At 43.6% G+C, this 21,342-nt stretch overlaps 1 protein-coding gene across 2 annotated transcripts in view; it reads left to right on the top strand.

Annotated features, from left to right (window-relative positions):
• LOC308055919 (disintegrin and metalloproteinase domain-containing protein 9-like) overlaps positions 1 to 21,340 on the top strand; it is a 34,712-nt gene extending 13,372 nt beyond the window's left edge. Inside the window, exons 2-22 of one of the 2 annotated variants that reach the window (XM_080370549.1) lie at positions 1,756 to 1,853; positions 3,269 to 3,333; positions 4,454 to 4,532; positions 6,493 to 6,569; positions 7,050 to 7,239; positions 8,200 to 8,265; positions 8,686 to 8,757; positions 9,507 to 9,676; positions 10,912 to 10,993; positions 11,748 to 11,881; positions 12,105 to 12,276; positions 12,398 to 12,490; positions 12,721 to 12,916; positions 13,395 to 13,500; positions 14,243 to 14,426; positions 15,101 to 15,181; positions 16,131 to 16,240; positions 16,986 to 17,120; positions 17,606 to 17,708; positions 18,318 to 18,445; positions 19,178 to 21,340. In XM_080370549.1, the coding sequence (XP_080226675.1) occupies positions 1,756 to 1,853; positions 3,269 to 3,333; positions 4,454 to 4,532; positions 6,493 to 6,569; positions 7,050 to 7,239; positions 8,200 to 8,265; positions 8,686 to 8,757; positions 9,507 to 9,676; positions 10,912 to 10,993; positions 11,748 to 11,881; positions 12,105 to 12,276; positions 12,398 to 12,490; positions 12,721 to 12,916; positions 13,395 to 13,500; positions 14,243 to 14,426; positions 15,101 to 15,181; positions 16,131 to 16,240; positions 16,986 to 17,120; positions 17,606 to 17,708; positions 18,318 to 18,445; positions 19,178 to 19,289 (2,453 nt within the window). In that variant the 3' untranslated portion in view covers positions 19,290 to 21,340. Of the gene's footprint in view, positions 1 to 1,755; positions 1,854 to 3,268; positions 3,334 to 4,453; positions 4,533 to 6,492; positions 6,570 to 7,049; positions 7,240 to 8,199; positions 8,266 to 8,685; positions 8,758 to 9,506; positions 9,677 to 10,911; positions 10,994 to 11,747; positions 11,882 to 12,104; positions 12,277 to 12,397; positions 12,491 to 12,720; positions 12,917 to 13,394; positions 13,501 to 14,242; positions 14,427 to 15,100; positions 15,182 to 16,130; positions 17,121 to 17,605; positions 17,709 to 18,317; positions 18,446 to 19,177 lie in introns of those variants that run through there. The other variant, XM_080370548.1, reaches the window with a different exon arrangement.
• Positions 21,341 to 21,342: the final 2 nt, after the last annotated feature.

Below are 21,342 nucleotides of genomic sequence, written 5' to 3' on the forward strand. Positions count from 1 at the left end.
AGAGAAGTTGAAAGCAGTCTAACTGGTTTTGTTTGCTCCTTGGGGATATCGGCGGAAAGAGTGCAGAAGCGGACGTGCCTTTCACTTGGGCAGTCGCTTACCGGGATGCCCACATGAAACGCTAACCTGAGGTGGTGGTTGTAGCATTGGGATTGTGTGGCAGCCTGCTAGAGAGGCTGCAGGAGCCTCAGCACCACTGCAGCTCGGCACTGCCAGCTCGGGGGAGGCTTCTGGGCAGCCCCTGGCCTTTAGAGCCTCTGGGAGGGCTCCTGCTCATTTCTGAAATGATGGAGCAGGCCTCTGACGGAGGCTTTGAGCACTCAGCACCTTCATATGACTTGAGAAGCCACAGCCATCTTCGGAGCTGCAGGGTGAGCTTTGGCATGCTCAGGGTGGCTGGTTTTTAAATGAATGCAGTGTCTCAGTCCCACTCTGAGAGTTTTTGGAGGATCTTAGAAACTAAACAGCCCCTCGTTGCCCCCCCCAGATGTGTGGTGATTATTCCTGGAGGCAAATGGTGACAAGGAGGATAACTGTTCCCTTCCCCCTACCTTTGGGTTGGGGAAGCTCAGGCTCCTCTGATGAGCTCACTGATTCCATTGCCGTGAGCTAGTAAAACTGTTGCTCTTAATGCTGCCTGCAATCCCTCCGTGACCAACCTACTGCTTCCCCGGGGAGCAGCTCCTGAGCCAGGCACAGGCAGACAGTGACCATGGATGGGAAAAGTGATTTACACGTGCAATTTATTATCGTTTACACAGTTGATATAGAACGGTTGCTTGTAAAAACTGATGCCTTATAAAAGAAACTTGGACCGTAGGCTTTTGTTTGGCTCGGAGGATCTGTCTGATGTTGCATATGCAAATCATTTATAAAGTGATTTGCAAAAGGCTACTTTGTTGCATGCATTTGTTTCAGCTTGCTTGTTTTTATAAGGTCCTTAAGAGCTCTCCAAGAACATCATGAGTAGCCCTGGCCTTGTGTCAGAAGGTTGGCTGTGACATGCAGGGGGAGGGTGTAACGCTGAGCTCTGCTGGGCCAGCTTTGTGTGGCCCTGCCGTTGGGAAGCGCAGGAATTGCTGGAGCCCCTGGGAGCTAATCTAGAGGCTGCATGGTTGAGCTGGTGCGGTTCTGCAGCTTTGCAGCACAGGACGCCTGGCTTTGGCACTGTCTGTGTCCTTGAGCAAGTTCTCTGTGCTGACCTGCTTTGTTAAATGCTCTGATTCCTGCTGACGAAAAGTGATGGTGTATGAGATAGATACTTGTAAGACAGTAATTGGGGGTGCAACACTTTCCATTTGAAACCTTGAAAATTGGGTGTCTTCTCAGCCATTTGTATGTTGCTTTTTCTGGCCTTTTACAAGGCAATCCAAGTGTGCTTTGCTCTAGAGATTTGCTCTGTGCTCTCCTGCGTGCATCAGGGCCTTTGGCTTTTTCTCTTTGGATTACAGCTCTCTAAATTCAAGTGGTGCCTCGGCGAGTGGTGCTGTGCCCTTTCTTAAAAGTAGAGATTGACAGAATGCGATAAGACACGATGCCAGTCTAGTAGGAGAGGGATCTGCCCCATGAAGTGCTGCAGACCCCTACTGAGCAGCCCAGTTTCAGGGGTCTGTGATAAACTGGAGACCTAAATTGGCGTCACAGGCTGCCTCCTTCCTGCTGAAGGGGCTTTATCTGAAATAGAGTTTTCTTCCTTGTGCCTTATCCTTCTGATTGCTTTGTTTCTTTAGCCAGTGTTTCTGTTCTGCTTTCTAGGTTTCCAGCCGGTTTCTCTCCTGTCTTCCTATGAGGTTGTAATCCCGCAGAGGTTAGGAAGAGAACGGCGAGAGGCTTCCAATGTCTCCTCAGTACAGGTACTGGGCAATTCTAAAAATGCCTTCAGTTTAGTATCTACTTCCTTATGAGGTACACCCAAAACGGACTTGAAATTCTCAGAAAACTCTACCAGGCCCATCCAGCAGCAAGCAAGTAGCCGTCCTTACGAAAGGTATTACATCTAGCATTGCCTTAACTGAGTTACAGTAAATACCTCCCTGCTTCAGAGGTTACAAGTTGCCATAATGGATTTTTGATCTGGGTGTAAAGATTGCATAATGAGCGTTGTTCAGCAGTGGAAAGAGTTTTAGAGAGGTAGTGGGATTGTTATCCTGGGAGATGCTCAAAATTTGTCTGGAGGGACGCCATGAGCAGCTTGGGCCAGCTCTGTAGCTGGCCCTGCTTTGAGCATGGGGTTGGATTACAGAACCTCCAGCAGTACTTTCCAGACCGTATTATTCTGCTGTAGCCACGTAACTAAAGACCGCACACTTCAAAGTATTTGGATTAACCAACTGTGTTTAGTCACAAATTTTACAAGCATTGGCAGAATTTAATATTAACAAAAATGCCTTGCAGTTTATCGCAGACGTTGATTAATACTCCTGCTGTGATATTTAATGTAGTGGCCAGGCGATTCAGCTTATCCACTTAATATTTAAGGACCCTAGTTGCTGTGTGTAGCACTTGGCTAATGCAAGGCTGTGGAGGTACTGGCTCACTGTGCATGTTCAGTAATAAAACTGTGTTGTCCTTTTCCAGCTGTAACTAAGAGGTTTTCAGTGGAAGTCTTAGAAACAAGGAATAAGAAAACCACAAAGCTATTTTGAAATAGCTTTCTTGATGTAACTTTTCCCTAGTTACACAGAAAGGGATGCCAGGTTCCAGAGGTAGGGATAATTATAAAATAAGTTCAGGTTCACTCACATGTGGTTATTCCTGGTCTGGTACAACTAGGAAGATTTAAGAAGGAAAGTTTAACTTAGTGCCTGGCAGTTCCAATGTGTGGACATGGCAGTCATTTTGTCTGCTGGATGTCAGGGAACCAGAGCAAATCCTGATGGCTGTGGTCAGCTTGTCATTGCCAGGTCTTGTGCGCTCAGCAGAGTTGGCTTGGGAGCACAAGGAACACCCGCTCCCCTGGCCAGCCTTGGGGTGCCAGCAAGAAGTGTGACAGGAGAGGCAGCTCAGATTGACAGAGTTCTGCATCCCCCTGGTGGGTGGTTAAAATTTCATTGGTATCATTTGCATCTCCAGTGACTACTGTTATATCTAAAAATGCTAACAGTACAGACTAGTCCTGAGCTATGGAAGGTGACAGTAGTGCTTTGAACGCTAGAGTTGTAGCAGTAATGGAGTTTGTAGAGGCTCTTTTCTGCCAAACTTTTGTTGATTTCGGAGAATGTTTTATTCATTAATATGAGTAAAATGCAACTTTTTTTTTTCTATTCAGGACAAGGTGTCATATGCTATTGAAATAGAAGGAAAAGAATACACGATTCATCTAGAGAAGAACAAGTGAGTGATGAATTTCTTCAGATTATTAAATTCCATCTGATTTGTCTGAACACCAAGCTGGCAGGTAGCGTGTGGACTCTACTCTTGAGGTTCTCTATGAGAAGTACAGTTCCGTGCTAGCGCCGTGAAACCGGCAGAGAAAGGCAGTGAGAGTGGATTGAGTCACACAGTCCTGGCTATCAGCCAGAAATTTTGTTGAACTCCTGCAACCCTGGTGATCCCCCTTTCAGTAAAGGAAGCAGTAGTTTGCTCAAATGGGATTTGGGGAATGGTTTGAAATGACTCTGTCCATTCACATCTAAAAATAAACAAACTGGACTGTATTTCAAGTAAATATTTTTGCTTTCTTCTGGGTTTTGTTTATTGTTTCAGGGTGGGTTTTTTTCCCCATCTCATAGCACAAGAATACTAATAAACCAGGAAACTGACTTTATTTATATCCAGTGCCTTAACACCCGTAATTCGCAGACAGTATGGATGTTGGCTGTCTTGAGTTCGGTTTCTAAAGGGCTACTTGTAGCAGCAGCAGGTTTATAAGGCTATTGGTTCTTACAGCTGCCCTCATAATAGGCAAAAGAGATAATTATTTAAATGTACAAGCCTCTGAGGATCTGGGGATCTCTAGCTGCCACTTGCCAAGCCCCTGACCCTCAGAAACATGGGAATTCAGCTACACTGCATCAATGGATTTACCAGTATGGGTCAGCAGTCTTAATCGTGGGAGACTTCTGCGATGCACTTCCTTCCAAAACTGGCAAAGAGAAGTCATATGCAGCAGACTAAGTGCTATGATTTTAATTATTTTTTTTAATTTTTTTTGCACGGAAGCAAGCTTTTAGCACAATGTAATGGGTTTTGATGCTTGTTTTACTTATCTGGGGTGAGGTGGTTGATCTGATTTCATTCATTAATGTTCTGCCATTTTGGTATCTTTGCTTTTGCTGTGGAAATGCACAATTTCCTTTTTTAATTTTGAAGGATTTTCCTTCTGAATATTTCCTTATTTAATTGCAATTTATGTATTTGTGACACTTTTGATTAGGATCATCCTACTGCCCTGCTACAGTATCATAGTCATTTCATGAAATTTCTCTGTATTCCTTCTCCCCTTTCCTTACAGAGAACTGCTGCCCAAAGATTTCACCGTTTACACCTATAATAAGGAGGGAAAGTTGCAATCTGAATATCCAGATGTCCAGGTAGGATTTTTTTCTTTTTATACCCTTCCTGAAGGTGACACGAATGCTAAGCATCTACAGAGTGAGGGAGTCACGTATTACAAAATGATAGTTGTATTTTTTGCTGGGCCACCTTCTAACCCTGTTCACGTGCTGTGCTCTTTGTGGAGAGAATCCTTGATTTTTGGATGAGGATCTAGCCTGCAGCTGGTAATAGATGCCCGTTTTCTAAAACGGAGGTGATTGCTGTCTAACTGAAAGCTACTCTTCTCTAAAAAGGAAATGCTTTTCTTAGCTGTCAGGTATATCGTTATCTGAGAGTGGTGCTGTCCTTGTCCTACAGCACGGTGCAGTGTTGGTGTCGCCTCCAGACACAGACCTTGCTCCTGAGGGGGACCAGAGCGCACGGAGCAGGGCTGGGGTGGTCTAGTGACTGAGTGTGCAGCTTTTACATTTACACACAACGGTCTTCCAGATTGAAGTCAAATGAATGGTCAGCTGCTGACCCATCTTTTCAGTTGTGTGAAGCTGTCTGTTAGTGACTTTTAAGAACTCTTTGAGGGTTGGCAGGCTATCGGTTAGTTCCCAAATTTCTGGACTACTAGAAGGGATGAATGAGATAAAGTCTGGAGGACCTTTGAGAGGGATGTTATCTGTGTAGCAATGGAGTTACTCCACTAAGAACACATTTGCAGCCCTCTTTTTATGCACAAGCAGGCTGCCCGATAGGTTGCCTTTGAAAATGTAATTGCTTCAGTGACCTAAGAATAAAAAGCAGCTTGTGCATTACAAAAACCATGAGAGTGTTTCTAAGGGCATCGCTCTTCTAATGTATCAGTATTGTTCTTTTGAAAAGGAAGTGTTGGTCATACATGATTCATAGGATCTTGCTTTTTGAAATAGAGCACCTTAGTCAATGGAGTATTTACTTCCTAGGTAAAAGTGATTGACTAAGAGGAAAAATGCTTTTTATGTATGATGTCATGAAAGTCACAGTGGCCCTGAAGGATTAACACATGCCTTCAGTGCTTTCTGCATTCATTGCTGAAACAACAGGCTGTTGTTTCTACCTGACCCCTATAATAATGTTCAAAAATGCACTTACCAGAGGAAACGGAGCGTATTTGCCCCATACTATCCCCTTGTCTAGTTTCCAAAATAGGTATTTACAGAGGACAAAATGGAAGTATTCAGTCTCGTCAGGGCTGATGAGGGGACGTACTGTGCAACCAAAAAGTTCAGCAAGCGCCTGTTGGCAAGAATAGCAGGTGCTGGCCCTCTTCTTGCTGGAGAGAGGTTACGTACAAGTCAAACATTCTGCAGGGCTGTTTGCTAGAAGACTGGTGATTTGGCCCAAATCTGTAGGGAGGGGCTGGCCTTGAAATATTTGAGGCAGGGTGGAGGACAGAACTTAGAGTAGGATGGCTTATGGTCAAGTTAAGAAATCCAGTTGCTAGATATGCTTCTGAGCCCTGCTTGCCTGGTATTTATAGCTTGTTGGCAGCGCCAGCTCTCAATTCGGCTTCAGGTAGAACGGCTGAGTGGGCGATTGGGATTTGAAACTGAAATCTCTAATGAACTGCTGGTGCCGTGGAGTTGTGAAGAACATTTGCTTTACAGGATAGGGAAGTAGGGATGCAGCTGGAGTCCTGTACCCCTGGCATCTTGATTAGCTTTCTATATCTAAGTCCTTGTGGTATTAAGGCAGGTGAGGAAATTTTTAGGTGCAGGTGAGGAAATTTTTAAGTGCATGTTAGCAAAAGAAATGCTGTTATATTGTGGTAGAGCTACAAGTGTGTTAGAACCTACAGACTGTAGTTAAAAGGCATGTGGTAAATTTAACCTAAAGCATATTAATGTTTCTCAAGTTGTAACTACTGCCGGTCAGTGGCAGGCATAGCAATTACGTGATGAGAGATCAGGCTGGGTGTGCAGACGTGCATGGAGTATGTGTGTAATGCACTCTTGTTTTCCTGCACAGGATCACTGCCATTATCAGGGATATGTGGAGGGGACCCTGGATTCTGTGGTTGCTGTCAGCACTTGCTTGGGGCTCAGGTAGCACAACTCGTCTTTTGTGTCCTAGCTGTCACGTGAGTCTCATGGCTCAGTGAACCTGAAACAAAACTCTTGCTCTGCCTTTTAACTACTGTTCAGCCAGGTGGGGATTCATTGTCCGGGGCCAAGCTGCAATAGTGTATGCCTTTGTGCAGTCTTTCTGTGGTGTCTTTTTTAGGGCCACGTCTGACACTAGAGTGGCAATAGTGTATTTGAATTAAAGCATTTCTGCTTAAGACTTGTGATTTAATTTCTGGGGCATTGCAAACTCTTCCAAAAATGTTTAATTTACTGTATTTCTGAAAGCCCTGTCCAGTGAAAGGCTGCTTTCATGCTTGAAATGTTTTGCTGTTTTGCAAGGACTGAGCTAGAGACATGCCTTTAATTATCAAAGAATAACTGTTTGTTTTACTGTAAAAAAACTGGGTAACTATCCTCTGTGCTTAATGCAAGAATTTCTCACACACTACCATATTTTAGAGGTTTGGTGACAATAGGGAACATCACCTATGGGATTGAGCCCATGGATTCCTCTTCTGGCTCTAAACACATTCTATATCGATTGGATAATGTGAAAAAGGAGCCCACAATGTGCGGAGTAACCACTGAAGACCATGAAAGAGAACATACAGAGGAAAATCACCATCCCAGTATGACTCAGCTGCTGCGGGTAAGTACTCCCCTGTTTTCTCCACAGTCACCTATAATGGGTCTTGTAAGTGTTCAGCTAAGAATATCGAAGCTGCTTATCAGATTTCCTGGAGCTTAGCACATACCTAAAGGTTTCTGATTCAGAGGGCTTTGTGTGCTGCTGAAAAACTCAGTTGCTTCAACAAAGCAGTTGCAGTTTGCTTCTGCTCGTAGCAGAAGAGGAGCTCTCCCTTCACTGCAAGGGTGGTGAGACACTGGAGCAAGTTGCCCAGAGCAGCTGTGGATGCCCCATCCTTGGCAGTGGAGAGTGTCCCTGAGTGTGGCAACGTCTAGCTACAGCCCGTAGCTAGATGATTTTTTAAGGTCCCTTCAACCCAATTTTTTCTGTGAGAGCCAAGTGGCTAATTAGATTATTCATGGGCAGAGATTTTGGGGCTGGTAGGGGTAGGAACACAACCCTTATTGGAGGGGCTCATTAGCAAAGTATTGCATCAGAAGCCAGGAGAATATTGTGTTGTTTGTTCCATGCTCCTAAACGTCAGAATAACAGTTTGGTGTGAAGGTGTCCCCCCTTGTTGTTTGAAGACTGGCTATACAGGAACAAGATTGCAGTAAAAGCAGTGGTATGAGAAACATGGCATTTCATTTCAAGGTTGTTGATATTTGTTTGTTAGTTAGCGTCTTTCTGCTCCTTTATAGGAGTGTATTCTGTCTTCCCAAAGAAACCTTTGTGAAAAGTAAAGAGGTCTTTTGCTTTTGAAACACAGGAAATCTTTGTGCAGCTAAATTTTGGTGTAGAACACGTATAGAATTGTCATTGCATTGGATCACACTTCTTGGTTTTGGCTTGTTGCTGTCTTGGCACAGTGTGCTTTGGGTGTGTTTCTCAAACCGCAAGTGAAATATGACATTGACATGATTTTGTTTTGTTTACTTCAATTTTATTAATTCAAGTGTAATCTAAAACTTTTTTTCACAGAGAAAGAGAGCAGTCCTACATCAAACAAGATATGTGGAGCTGTTCATAGTTGTGGATAAAGAAAAGGTAGGGACTGTGTGTTGCTTTCCCTTCCTTCTCCCCAGGAGGTGGCTTGGAAAGCCCTCGGTTTTCCTTACTCCCAAATGGGTTGTTGAAAGACACTGACAATTCAGCCAAGGTTACGCAAATATGCTAACCTAAACCAGAACAAATGTGTTGTATGCAGTACTCCTCAGGAAAAGAGTAAACTGGCAGACAAATGTAAAGAAAACACTTGGCAAAAACTGTCTTTGCTGTACTCTTTTTGCATATTGAGATGTTGTACAGTGGCAGTGAAGGTGCTGCTGTGTTGATTAGCATTGCCTTGACAGGAGCTTTGGAGCCAGGCAAAAATGTTTTTCACGTTGCTAGTCTTAAAATGTTGTGTTCCTTTTTCTAGCTCTTGTCTTTGTCTTCCCTTCAATGACTAGTTTCTTTGTCTTGCAGTTTGAAGATTTTGGGAAGAGTGAAACAGAAGTAAGAGAACACATGGTGCAACTGGCAAACTTCCTTGACAGTGTAAGTTAAAGCTATGCTGAGTGTGTAAGTGGAATGACATCGTGTGCAGCAGCCCTGCAGCTGTTTACTTTTGTAAACCTCTACCTTGGCGTCTCTTCTGTTACTGCTTTAGTGAGAATGAAATAAAGGGTTTTTTTTTATCAAGCCAGGAGCTAAACCTGTTCCGTTGTGATGTTGAAGAGTCGTACCTGAGCGTTGTGCTGAAGGAGTGCCAGAGTAGTGGGGGCTGCAAAGCGACGGCAGTATTTATTGACAGAGGGCTTTGGTGAATGCATTGCTGTGAAGGCTTTTCCACCTCTACATTCATCTGCAATCATAATACTTGAGAATTAATTTAGGGAACTCTTCCAACCTGTGCTACGTACAGTGAGTGACAAGACAGGTTGTTGCAGTTACTGCAATTCTTGTGTTTATGTAAAGGTTAGAGAAAAGGCATGTTTTTCAACTTGACTATTTCAGATGACACTATTTGTTAGATTTGAGACTCTCTTTTTATATCTGTTCTCAGTTTTCTTATAATATTGCTTGTGTGGCATTTAAGCATTGATCCTTCAGCTAATGAAGATTTAAATCACAGGGAAAATGCGTTTGGGTGATTTGAATTGTGTGCTAACTTTTAAAAAACTAACAAACCCAAACAGAAAAAGTAGATTCTTGCAATAAGATATATAATACTAGGCCACTTGATCTTATCTGAAGGTCTTCAGAAATATTTCTTTTTTTTTTTTCTTTTTTCTTTTCTTTCCCAGATGTACATCATGTTGAACATCCGCATTGTGCTGGTTGGTCTGGAGATTTGGAAGTATGAAAACATAATTAGCACAGACGGAGGTGCTGGTGATGTGCTGGCAAATTTTGTACAGTGGCGAGAGAAGAATCTTGTTTTACGCCGGAGACACGACAGTGCCCAGTTTGTTCTGTGAGTTGCAGTCTCTTCCTTTTGACTTTTAAGAAGCTCATTCTGTTACTCTCTGCTCAGCCGTACTGTGGTATCAAAAGTATCCAGCGTATTTCAGCAGAGAATCCAGTGCAATCTGGTGTCGTTTATGTACTTGTGAAAACAGTCCAAGTCAATTTAAGCATTTTTAAGGTTTCTGTGGTCATTGAATTCAGTGTCCTCTCTGACAGGTATATTGCTAAATAATTTTTTTTTTCTTGTCCCACATGTCCTGTACTGTTCCATGTTCTATTGTATAAAGCTTCTGTTCAGATAATCCTTTGTCAGGTTGCACACTGGTTAGACTTGTAATCTAGGGATTTTTCCACTTGAAAATGAGCATAAACCCGGTGCAGAGTATTGCATTTTAACGGAGAAAAAGTTGTTTCTGCAGTTGGTATCCAGAAGCTAGCTACGTGGTTTGAGCTTTGACATGTGACATTAATCTGTCCATCCCTACGGCCTTAAGCTAGCTCAGAGCTTCCTGAGTTGTCATCTCTGTCCCACTTCCAGGACGCGTGCCCCTGTGCACTGCCCGCCCCCGCAGATAGCGCAGCCCTTGGGAAGTCACTGCCCAAAGCAGCGAAAGGGCAGCAGCGAGAGTGTGCTCTGCCTGGGGCAGCAGCCCAGCCTGCCCTTGGGCAAAGTAGCAGCTCCCCCTTCCCACAGGAGCTGTGGGAGCCTCTTCTCCAAGGCAGAACAGCACCGCTCAGGTGATGAGGATGAAATGGCTGAAAAAATGTTCTTTTTAAAAATTCTTGTATCTAAAGAAAAAGTGGTGCGTCGTGCTGTTGCACTTAAGCTTTAAGAACTGTGTAGAAACAAAATAAGAGAGTAACGAGAAGGAAGTTGACAAGGAAAGAAATCTATGGAGTTTGACAACAGTAGAAAGGCAGCTAACAGCCATTTAAATTATTTATATTTAGAGGGAAGATGTGGAAGAGGCTGACTTTCTCTGCAAACTCTTGTCTTTAAGAATAAAGAACCATGAACAGAAAGATAAAGCTGAACTGGTACATTCATACCCACAGTCAGTAGTAGCATTCCTAGCAGTGCTGCTTTGTTAGGATTGGAAAGCTGGAAAAGCAGTATTTTATGCCCCAGAAGCAGAAGTGGTGTATTGAGTAGCTGTACGGATGGGCTGTACTGTTGGCAGTGTTGTGTGTCTACAGTCAGGTTGATTGTCTTTCCTTTTTCTCCCCATGAATTCCCCGTAGGAAGAAGGGGTTTGGTGGCACAGCTGGAATGGCCTATGTTGGAACAGTGTGCTCCAAGAGCCACGCAGGAGGCATTAATGTGGTGAGATATCTTTAGTGATAAGCGTGAATGTGATCAAGATAAGAGTTTTGCACTCCAGAAGTCTTCCTGGAAGTGTGGAATCTGTAATAACAAAGCTGAAGTGGCTTAGTGGGAGCTTTTATGTGGTCTCCAACTGTTTCTGGCACTTCCATGATATCCGGATCACAATTTTTCTGTGGTCTTCTGCGTCCTCTGCTCAGCTTCCCTTCATGTGTGCAGCACTCATGAAAAAGGGACAGGATTTTTCTGCTGACATTTGAAGCACCTCTGCCTTAGAAGTATGTAGTTCTCAGATTTGTCCTCTGGTGTCTGCTTGACCTGCAGAATCGTGAACTCCTCGAGCGGTGCCAGTTGACTGCCCTTTTTATGTGAAATTGCGGAGTGTTAATGAACTGAATTGCTGATCTCAGATAACTGGCAATCCTAGCAATCTTGTTTTCTTGGGCAGAAGTACTGGAATCAGCGTTTGCATGTTTTAGGAGATTTGGGCTGGTGTGGAGAGCTCAGTCTTTTGTGTTAATGTTGCAGCTGCACTGGAAAGTAGAGGTGGTTCAGTAGTGTCCCAAATATGTTTATCCAAGGGCTGTTATTACTAAGCAGATGACACACACTGGTTAGAAAGCAGGCACAGTTGGTCTGAGAATCCTTTTAATGTAGAGACAGAATGACAGAAATGTCTTATTGGCACACAGTAAACGCCGACTTTCTCAATATAAGCTGTCTGCTAATTTTCTTCTGGTTTGCTCTTGTGCAGTTTGGAAGAATCAGTATACAGATGTTTGCTTCAATTATGGCTCATGAACTGGGCCATAACCTGGGCATGAACCATGACGATGAACGTGTCTGTCACTGTGGAGCAAGCAGTTGCATTATGAGCTCTGGAGCATCGTGAGTAACTGACAGAAGGGAAGGCATTGTCTTGAGGGTCAAAGGACCCTACCCATGCGCTTTGTTTTTGTGGATGACTGCTTTCATCTTCAAAGTGCTCTTGCAGAGAGTCATGTCACACTTGCAGCTCCTGGGGAAAACAAGCGTTACCATTGTTCTGCAAACTGAGGGAATGCTTGTGGGTTGGCTTAGTGTAAAGATAAGCTCAAGTTCTCTGTTGCAGAGGATCGAGGAACTTCAGCAGCTGCAGTGCTGAAGACTTTGAGAAGTTGACTCTCAACAAAGGCGGAAGCTGCCTGCTCAACGTTCCCAAGCCTGATGAAACCTATAGCGTCCCATACTGCGGGAACAAGCTGGTAGATGCTGGGGAGGATTGTGACTGTGGCTCACCAAAGGTTAGTAGCTTGTATATTTTACAAATGCTGCCAGGGTAGCCTTGCATGCCCCTTGGTGGAGAGAGGACTGTGCACGGTGGAGGGTGCAATTTCTTGACATTCACGGCACTTCTGTTTTCAGGAGTGTGAAAGTGATCCTTGCTGTGAACCAGGTACTTGCAAACTCCGATATGGTGCCGAATGTGCTTATGGTGACTGCTGTAAAAACTGCCAGGTAAGGGACTCAAATGTATTATTTAGAAGTGTTCTTCAGTGGCTGAAAAAAGGAGAGCGTTGGCCTGGCCAGTGCGTCTGTGAGAGGGAGTTGTGCGTGTACACAGCACGCACTGAGTGCTTCAGGTCACTGCCCTTTTTTGGGGCATATTGTGGGTCGGGTGCAGCGTTCATCTCTGCTCTAAGGCTTCTGTTTTCTGATGCAATTTCCCCCCTCTTCTCTCCCTTTAGCTCCTTCCTCTAGGAACTGAGTGTCGGGCAAGTAACAATGAGTGTGACCTTCCAGAGTACTGCAACGGCACGTCCCAGTTCTGCCAGCCGGACTTCACCGTTCAGAACGGTCACCCGTGCCACAATGACGAAGCCTACTGTTACAACGGCGTTTGCCAGTACTATGATGCACAGTGTCAGGATATCTTTGGCCCAAGTAAGGAAGAGCACAGCGTTACAATTTTTCTAGGAGATGTAGCTAAAAGAATACGCCAAGTTTATTTATAATATATTTACTTCTTTTCCTATAACAAAGACCAGCTGGCTTTGGCAAAGGAATTGGAATTGTGGTATTAATGGCTTAGCCTTCACATGTTCTTCCTTTGTTACGGTTAATGCTCTGCTGGCGATTCAAGCAGTAATTTTGTTGTACTGATCATTCCTGTTACAGTGGGGCTTCCAGTTTATAGGGTAAAGAAGCCATGAAGAAATATCAAACAGTACAATTGCCTCAGTGTTAAGGGACTGCTTTTCTCTCTTTCTTTTTAAACTTGGAACCTTGTAGTGCTGACATTTTCAGCTCTTTATTGTTTTGATTGCATTCTTAAGCTGTCTGTGCTGCATGGAAGATACGAGGTGTTTCTGTCCCTATTTAACTTGGTTCCTTTGTCTGGGGGGTGGGCTGTTGTTTGCAGAAGCCAAAGCAGCCCCCAGCATTTGTTTTACTGAAGTGAATTCCAAGGGTGACAGATTTGGCAACTGTGGTTTCCATGGCCATGACTACAAGAAATGTTCCAGCTGGTGAGTTGAGCCCGTGCATCACAAGGTTCCTAAATGTATCGTCGAGAAACTTTACTCAGGTGCTCTAGTATTAGTTTGGGGTGTTCTAGCAGGTGCACTGGGGAGAAACATGTCATCCCGTAATCTAACCTTACTGACATGTATGCATCATTCTGAAACCCCAGTGAGACAGATTAGAAAAGATCTGTTTTATCCTAATTTCCGAGGCTGTTCTTAGCGCTTATGCTAAGTTTCCAAGTTCTGTTGACTTTTGGGTTAGATTGTCTGGCTTGAAGTCTTGCACATAATAGTTGAAATGAGTTTGAATCTTCAGACGGTTCTTCCGTAGCTGGGTTTGAAGCTTTCAGACTCATGCCACAGTTTCCTGTGCATGCAGTGTTCTGTGGGCTCGGGGGATCTGTGTCACGCGTTCAGACATGAGGCTATGGCGAGGAGAGGGTGTTCCACGTCTCCCATCATTGATTGATCTTATCCTAAGGTGTTTGTGTACAGGAAAATGAGTAGCAAACTTTCATGTGTTCTTTCATGTAAAGGTCCCAACAGCTTACAGAAAGAAGGGGTAAATCTGTACTCTTGCAGCCCTGAAATGAGGCTCAGCTCAGTGTTGTTTGGCAAACTGCCTCAGTTTTATTTTCAAGTAGTGTCTTCCAGTAGAAAGAAAAGATCGTATCAAATGCATGGCACTCTCTTTTCTCAGAGTAAATTCAAGTGTCACTACAGTATTCATATGCTGATGTTGTAGGAATGCCATGTGTGGGAAGCTGCAATGTGAAAATGTGAAAACGATGCCTGTTTTTGGAATTAAGCCTGCTATTATCCAAACTCCCATTGGAAGCACCACATGCTGGGGTGTAGATTTCCAGCTAGGCTCTGATGTCACGGACCCAGGGATGGTGAAGGAAGGTACCAAATGTGGTACCGGAAAGGTAATTAACAATTAGGAAGTGATTTCTTAAAGTAATAATTTGGGGGTTTCATGTGAATCAAATTTTCAGCCACACTGTTTCATGAATATTTATGGCCATTAATTTTTTGATGTCTGTAGTTAATGCCAAACTGAGCGAGTCCATTGGTTCCCCACACGGCCTAGTACTGCACTGCGTGTGCATAAAAAAAATGTAACAAGCCTTTCATTTACAGATGAAGCACAAGAAATTAAGTTTGCTGAGAGCCAGAATCTTTGCTCTCTCAATGAGCAGGAAGAGCCAGGCACACACAAATGCCTTTAAGACAACTTTCAATTAAAATCCAACTAAACAAGAAAGCCTAGAAGCTTAGCCCCGGCAGAGGAATGTGCATTCCACTTATCCTTATTGTGCACAATTTAATTGCTATTCCTTTACATGCAGACTAGAGACAAAAGACTTCCAGTGACAGTTCAGACCCCGTACTGAGAAGCCTTTTGTAGAACAGACGTGTTTCTGTAGTGTTGGGGTTTATGGCATAAGAGTATGAGACTCGCTTTGCGGTCAGTGAGCACAGAGTGGCTGCGGAGCCATGTGCCACGGAGCTGGCAGCTGGGGGAACGCGGGGTGGGGAAGGAGGGGTGGGTCAGAGGAATGCCATCTTGCTTCCTTTGTGCACATCTCTGTTCCTCTAGGTCTGCAGGCACTTCCAGTGTGTGAGCGCTTCTGTTCTGAACTATGACTGTGATGTGGAGAGGCAGTGTCACAGACATGGGGTAAGCAGAGTAAGAGCCTCCACTCCTGCTGATAGTCCACTTAAAACGAAGGCTGCGTCTATACGTTCTGCTATAACGGGCTGTATTTCTAAGTGAGGTCTGCAGACATCTTTGTTACGAGAGCGCTAGATTCTTAGAGCCAGTGGCCATGCAAATATATAAACAGACTCGTTTTTTTGGAAGGTCCCAGATTGAGCTAGGTACGCTGTAATTGTGCTTAATCAACAGTGTCTATATACTGGTCTTTTTTTGTACTTAGGAAGTCTTCTGCCCTTCTCTGTTTAAGGCTGTAACTAATGTGGAATAAAGTAATCATGATGCTAGGTGCAGTGATTGAAAAAATTCTGAGGGGTTCTTGAGAATGGGTTTTGCTATAAACAGCTGCTTTTTGGTCCTGTTAATGAGAAAAGTGCCTCTGACATTCAGCAAAAATTGGACCAAGGTTATGTAAGTTGAGCAAGTTTTAAAGTGGTGGATAGTAACTTAATTTTTCTTTATTTAACTGTAAAACTCTATAAAAATGTCTCTGGACAAGAGAGCCTATAACATTATCAAAAATAATCTTTGATGAAAGCTCTTAAGATGATATTTTTTTGCCAGGCAAGAAGAATTCCCAGTTCCAGTATTACTAATGTAATCTGAAACTCCGCTGCTCAAAAAATAATAATAATAATAAAAAAGCCACAGTCTTTAAGCGGATGGGATAGCTAATCTTTGGAAGCTCATCCTGAACGATGCTGTGCTGCTTGCTCAGTCATGTGAAATCTTGAGATGCCCGGCCAAGGACTATTTAGAATTGATGTGAGAGTTACTGGTTAAAGTTCTTCAGGCTGAGTGACGCAGAAGGGGCGGAATAGATGGTCATGGCTACCACATGCTGCTTTTAAATATACGGGAACTTAAGTTACTGCGTAAACCTTATGGTGGTGTTTGTGTTGTTTAAATACAGGTGTGCAATAACAACAGGAACTGTCACTGTGAAGCAGGCTGGGCCCCTCCTTTCTGTGACACCAAAGGCTATGGAGGAAGTCTGGACGGCGGACATCCCTACAATGGCAAGTAGTTGTAAGGCAACTGGGCACAAGTTGCTGCGCCGCCTTGACAACTTCCATTCTTAGATCGAAATAAGCCACGGAATTTGGCTGAGGATGTGGGTTCAAATCCAGAGATGTGAATTTTTATCTCCATGCTGCTTCTAGCAGTGGTGGCAGGGATGAGTAGCTGCCCTGTTCTGGTATCTGCGGGTAGATGCATTTCCCTCTCGGCACAGTCAGGACTAACACTTGGCCCAGGCGAGCTAGAGCAAGGCGTGTTGACCAGTCACTGTTTTATTAATATTTATTATTTGAGTGCAGGCAGCATGCTTCATTTGGTAGTAAATACAAAGGTAGTCCCTGCCCCAAAGAACTAAGGGTATAGAAGAAAGGTATGTGACAAAGAAATGGGGAAGTACAGAAGCTCTGTTTTCCTCTCATTCAGTTGAGCTCATAAGATTTTCACAGTAAAGTAGTGGAAAAAAAATTACATCTAGATATTCAATATGCTGTTATAGCCTTATAGCCCCGGGTGTCACAGCACCTACAGTTCTTTGACCAGACAATCCTGTGAAAACATAATCAGAAAAGAGTATCTTTGGGTATATATCTTTCAGTCTTACTAGATTCTTCAGTTTTTTCTTCTATGGAAAATGGAAAATAGTTGTAGAACCAATCCTACAAAATATGCACCACTACAGTGAGTCAGGTGGTGGTAATGCCATATAATACTTTTTTTTTTTCCTTCTCCATTGTTTTGTTCCCATCAAAGACACCTCATTGAGAAATGGGCTGCTGGTATTTTTTTTCCTGGTCCTCCCACTCCTTATAGCTGCTGCTGTGGCATTTGCAAAAAGAGACAGGCTGAAGCGGTGCTGTCGAAGATTAATGTCACGCTGCCATTCGTAAGTACATTTTCGTTAGTACCTTCTCCTCTGCCCTTTGGAAGTAGTCCATAGGCATTTATTTATGCAAGCCAGTGCCGAAGTAGGGAGGCATGCTCCAGTCCTAAGATGTCAGGCGAAGGCCCCTGCATCAAATGACACATGTAGCTTTTCCTAGGCAATGACAGAAGAGGTAAATTCACCTTAAATTGAGGGAGCAGAGAACTTTCTTCTTACTGTGTTTGTCATCGTGCATTGGTGATTGGTTTTATATTTTTAGGACCCATTTTTGGTTATAAAGTGGCAAAATGAAGCTGTCAGAGTCCGAAACAGAGAAATGGTTATGTTGTTTATTAGATTTGTGGCAAATATTATATTCCTGACATTTAAGATGGGCTAAGCTAGTACAAAGGCATCTAGCAGGTTCAAAGTGCTTGGATCTGTAGCCTGCATAGCCATTCTGTCAAGGTTATGTGCTCACACGGTCCTTATCAACTGCATTTCAGGTCCCTTCAGTCACCACCTCCTAGGACAGAAACTGAACCAAGAGACTACCACCACAGAGGCTTTTCACATGGCATGCCTTATGCTCCAAGAGGTGCACCCATGGTAGGAATGATCTGCTTTTCATCACTTTATTTGTCATCTGTTACTCTAAAGTAACAGATAAAGGCAGTCTTTTGCCCTAATAAAAGCTTCAGGGTGACTTTATTCTTCTATTTCTGCCAACTGAGTTTTCTCTTTGCTAAGGCAAAGAGAATAACTATTTCCCGAGGTGGGTGTGTGCGAACTCCTCGGTTTCCTGCTGTTTAAGCTTTTTATGAGTTGTGCTTGGCTTGACAAGCAGTTTACCTGCTCTGCTACCCCCTTTATCATACACTGGAACCCCCTGCCCCACCTGAGGAGGGAAGCAATCCTTGCCAGCTCCCTAGCCCCACTCCTTTTCAGACCAGTTACCTGTCTGAGTGCCCTAACTAGCCAAAGCACGCTTGCCGAACAAATCAAACACTTGTGATCAGCCTTTCTGTTTTTTCCAAAATAATAGTACTTTCCAGATTGCTGCTGTTTCTTTCTGCTGAGTTTCTCAGAAGGAAAGAGCAACTCAGACATTTCCAGTTTGTTTGCAAGTGGTCTTAAATGTCAGTTAACTAACGAAACAAATATTTCCGTTCCCTATATGCAAATTTGTGAACGTTCTTGTTAACGTTTTCTTCGCAGGATATGGAACCGAATACCTTTCCTGTTCCATCTTACCCAGGTAACCAGCATTCTCAGCAGGCTTACCACCAGTCTTACTACCCATCTCCGCAATACCGGCCACCACAGACGCAGAAGCTGCCAACAAGGTCAGTTGAGTTATTGCAAATAACTATTGGCAGTTGCACTGAGGTATATTTATGGTCATTGCCTTCATCTCTGTAGGCATTAGGGTATTTCATCACGTATTATGTGCAAGCAGGACTGACCTTTTGTTGAAAAAAGTTTCTCCTTCACACTGTGGAACTGAAGTGTTATTGCCCGTAGCATTCATTTTATACACTGTCATGACTACGTTTTGATTAAGAAGTTTTGGAATGCTTTTGCAGAGCCATATTAGCCCTGCATAGAGGTGAATAACATGCCTCTCCAAATAAGCAGTTTAAAAAGAAATTACTCAAAAATCTGTCATTTGGCTGATTCATGAACATTATTTTCAAGTACAGGATCATTTCTCATCAACTTTGAACAGAAAGTTTTCCTTTTTTTGTTTTGCTTTTAAATTGTATTTCTAAGATATGATGCCTATGCCGTAAACTGCGCATCCGGAAAGTGCAAGGTACCGAGAGGGAGAGCTTTGCAATAGCTTGCATTGGTGGGAAACTTGTGGGGGTCTTTATCTGGGGAAAAGTGGTGTGTTAAAACAGAATCTGACCATGGCATGTTTGAAATGAGTCTTCAGTGTGGAAGCTGAGATGGCACGAAGTGGCATAGCTGGCCGGGGGGAGTCAGCGGGGTGCTGGTGCCAGGCAAGGGGGAGAGGGATGTACGTTCTGGATGTAATCACCTGGGCTGACAACGGCTTCGATGTCCTCTTGTAGGCCGCCACCTCCGCAACAGAAATGTGTACCTCAGGGACCTCCTCCACCACAGCAGAAATTACCTCAGGGACAGTATTTTCCTTCTCGACCGGCACCTTTGCCTCCCAAGTAGCTTTTGGCTTCTTCGGGGCCTTCGCGTGACCTGACCCGTTCACTGAGACAGAGCTGAAATTGCAGTTACCTTTCTTGCATTGAGTGGCCCAAGGTAATCCCGGAAAGCCTTCCTTCTGCAGCCTGTGATAAGGCAAATGAGATATTGAAACAAGGAATGTAAAACTTTAAACTAAATACCTCTACCAAAGCTACAGGAACTGAAAACATCTAACCCGTTCTTAGATCTGTCTGAGTATTGTGGCTTTGTAAACTGCAGCAGGCTGTCCAGCTGGAAGTGGAGCAGCCTGCAGCTAAATAATCTTTAAAGTACAGCACTTGGGAGTTGCTTTTAGTTTCCCCATTTCTGCGATGAGCCCTAATAACAAAATTGTCTGATTTGTTGTCGTCTTCCTTAAACGTACAGTGAAGAATGGAAGCAACCCATACTGTTTTCAAAACAAGGAAATCCAGCCAATTAATTTGAAATAATTTCGCATGGACTGGAGAACGTTACCCATTTACACATTAATGGCACAAGTGAAATAAGGTATCAGTGTACTACTTCAGAGGAAGATAAATATATTGTAAACATGTTTATGCATGTATATATGTTTATTGATGTGTAATAATGCACTTAAATTCTTACTTTCATGCTGACTGACACTAAGCTGTGCTGTACAAGCACCAAGTTTAATGATTTTAAATTAGTAATTGTGAGTTGCTAAATGTGAATCCTGCACTAATTTCCACTAATACCAGGAATAGGCAATGAAAACAAAGGTACGAAAAGACACAGCCATACTTTGGTTTTAAAAAACAGGGTGCTCTTATGTTTTAATTTGGGTCTAAAGACTCAGTAGCAGTCACTGCAGAAAACTGAGATGTGAAAAACGTGTCTGCCTAAGTCACCTGAGCTTCTTTGAGCACTTTAAACAGGAATTTGTTGACTAATGCAGCCCTTTCACCCAATCCTCAAACCTTTTTAGTGTCAGTCAGGATGCTTAAACAGGCTAACTTGCATTAGGTGGGACTGCCACCTGTTTCTACACCACTGACAACAATATCTGAAACCTGCTTCTGAACGGCAGCGTGTGGTGTGCTGGCCGAGGAGGGGAGGTCTGTTAGTGTGATGCTGTCTGGCTGTGGGTAGAAACTGGATGCTGGTGGTCACAAATAGAAATCTGTTGCACCAACTTGCTAAAAGTGAAATAAGTACTGAAAAGAGTGCTTGGCTTTTTCACTTTGTGCTAGCCACAGAGCACAAACTCTTATCTGTAAAATCCCCCGTAATATTGCCAAAAAAATTTTTTTCCCTCTGTATATACATATATAAATATATATATATATATATATATAGTGTTTGCATTTGCAGTAATAAAATACTTGAACTCCTGTGGTTTCCCATAAACTTAGACTAAGATTTATAACACTATTAAAATACGTAAAATGTCTCCTAGAGTATCACCAGATGTATTTGTGGGGGTCTTCTGTTTGTTCCAAGATAATCGCTTCCTGACGTTTGTTGTGTTTACTGTTTGGGCTGGCTGTAGCAATGAGCTTTGCAGCACAATGAGGCAGGTGGTGCGGGAGCCTCTCCGGTGGGTCTGCTCCGGACCATGGGGACGAGGGAATCCAGGCAACAGGAATCACCTCTGAGAGACGTACGGAATTGTATTTGAAGCTGTATGTGTGAACTAAAACTATGCTGAAAATGGTGCCTTTTAATAGATAAAGTTTTTATACGTCCGGCATGCACGTTAGCAGTATTTGCAGGGTGGTGGTGTAGGGCAGTGAACGTGCGGTTTTTAGAAGCGATCCTATGGAAAGGAAATAGCTCAGATTTTACATGTGTTGAATATTGCAGATGACTACTGACTTTCTTTTTTAAAGTGTACGCGTATCCCTGTCCCCCGAGTCGCTCTGGAGAAAGCGGGGGGCGATGTCCGTCCCCACACGCGGTGAAACCTCTGCTCGTCGGTCGCTGCCGTGCTCTCGGGGCCTGACCAAAGGGCTGTTACCGACCCCCTTTGTAAGAAACAAACGAGCAATAAAGATGCCGGTTTTGTACAAGG

The sequence above is a fragment of the Falco punctatus genome (assembly GCF_963210335.1).
Source record: "Falco punctatus genome assembly, chromosome: 20".
NCBI lineage: Eukaryota > Metazoa > Chordata > Aves > Falconiformes > Falconidae > Falco > Falco punctatus.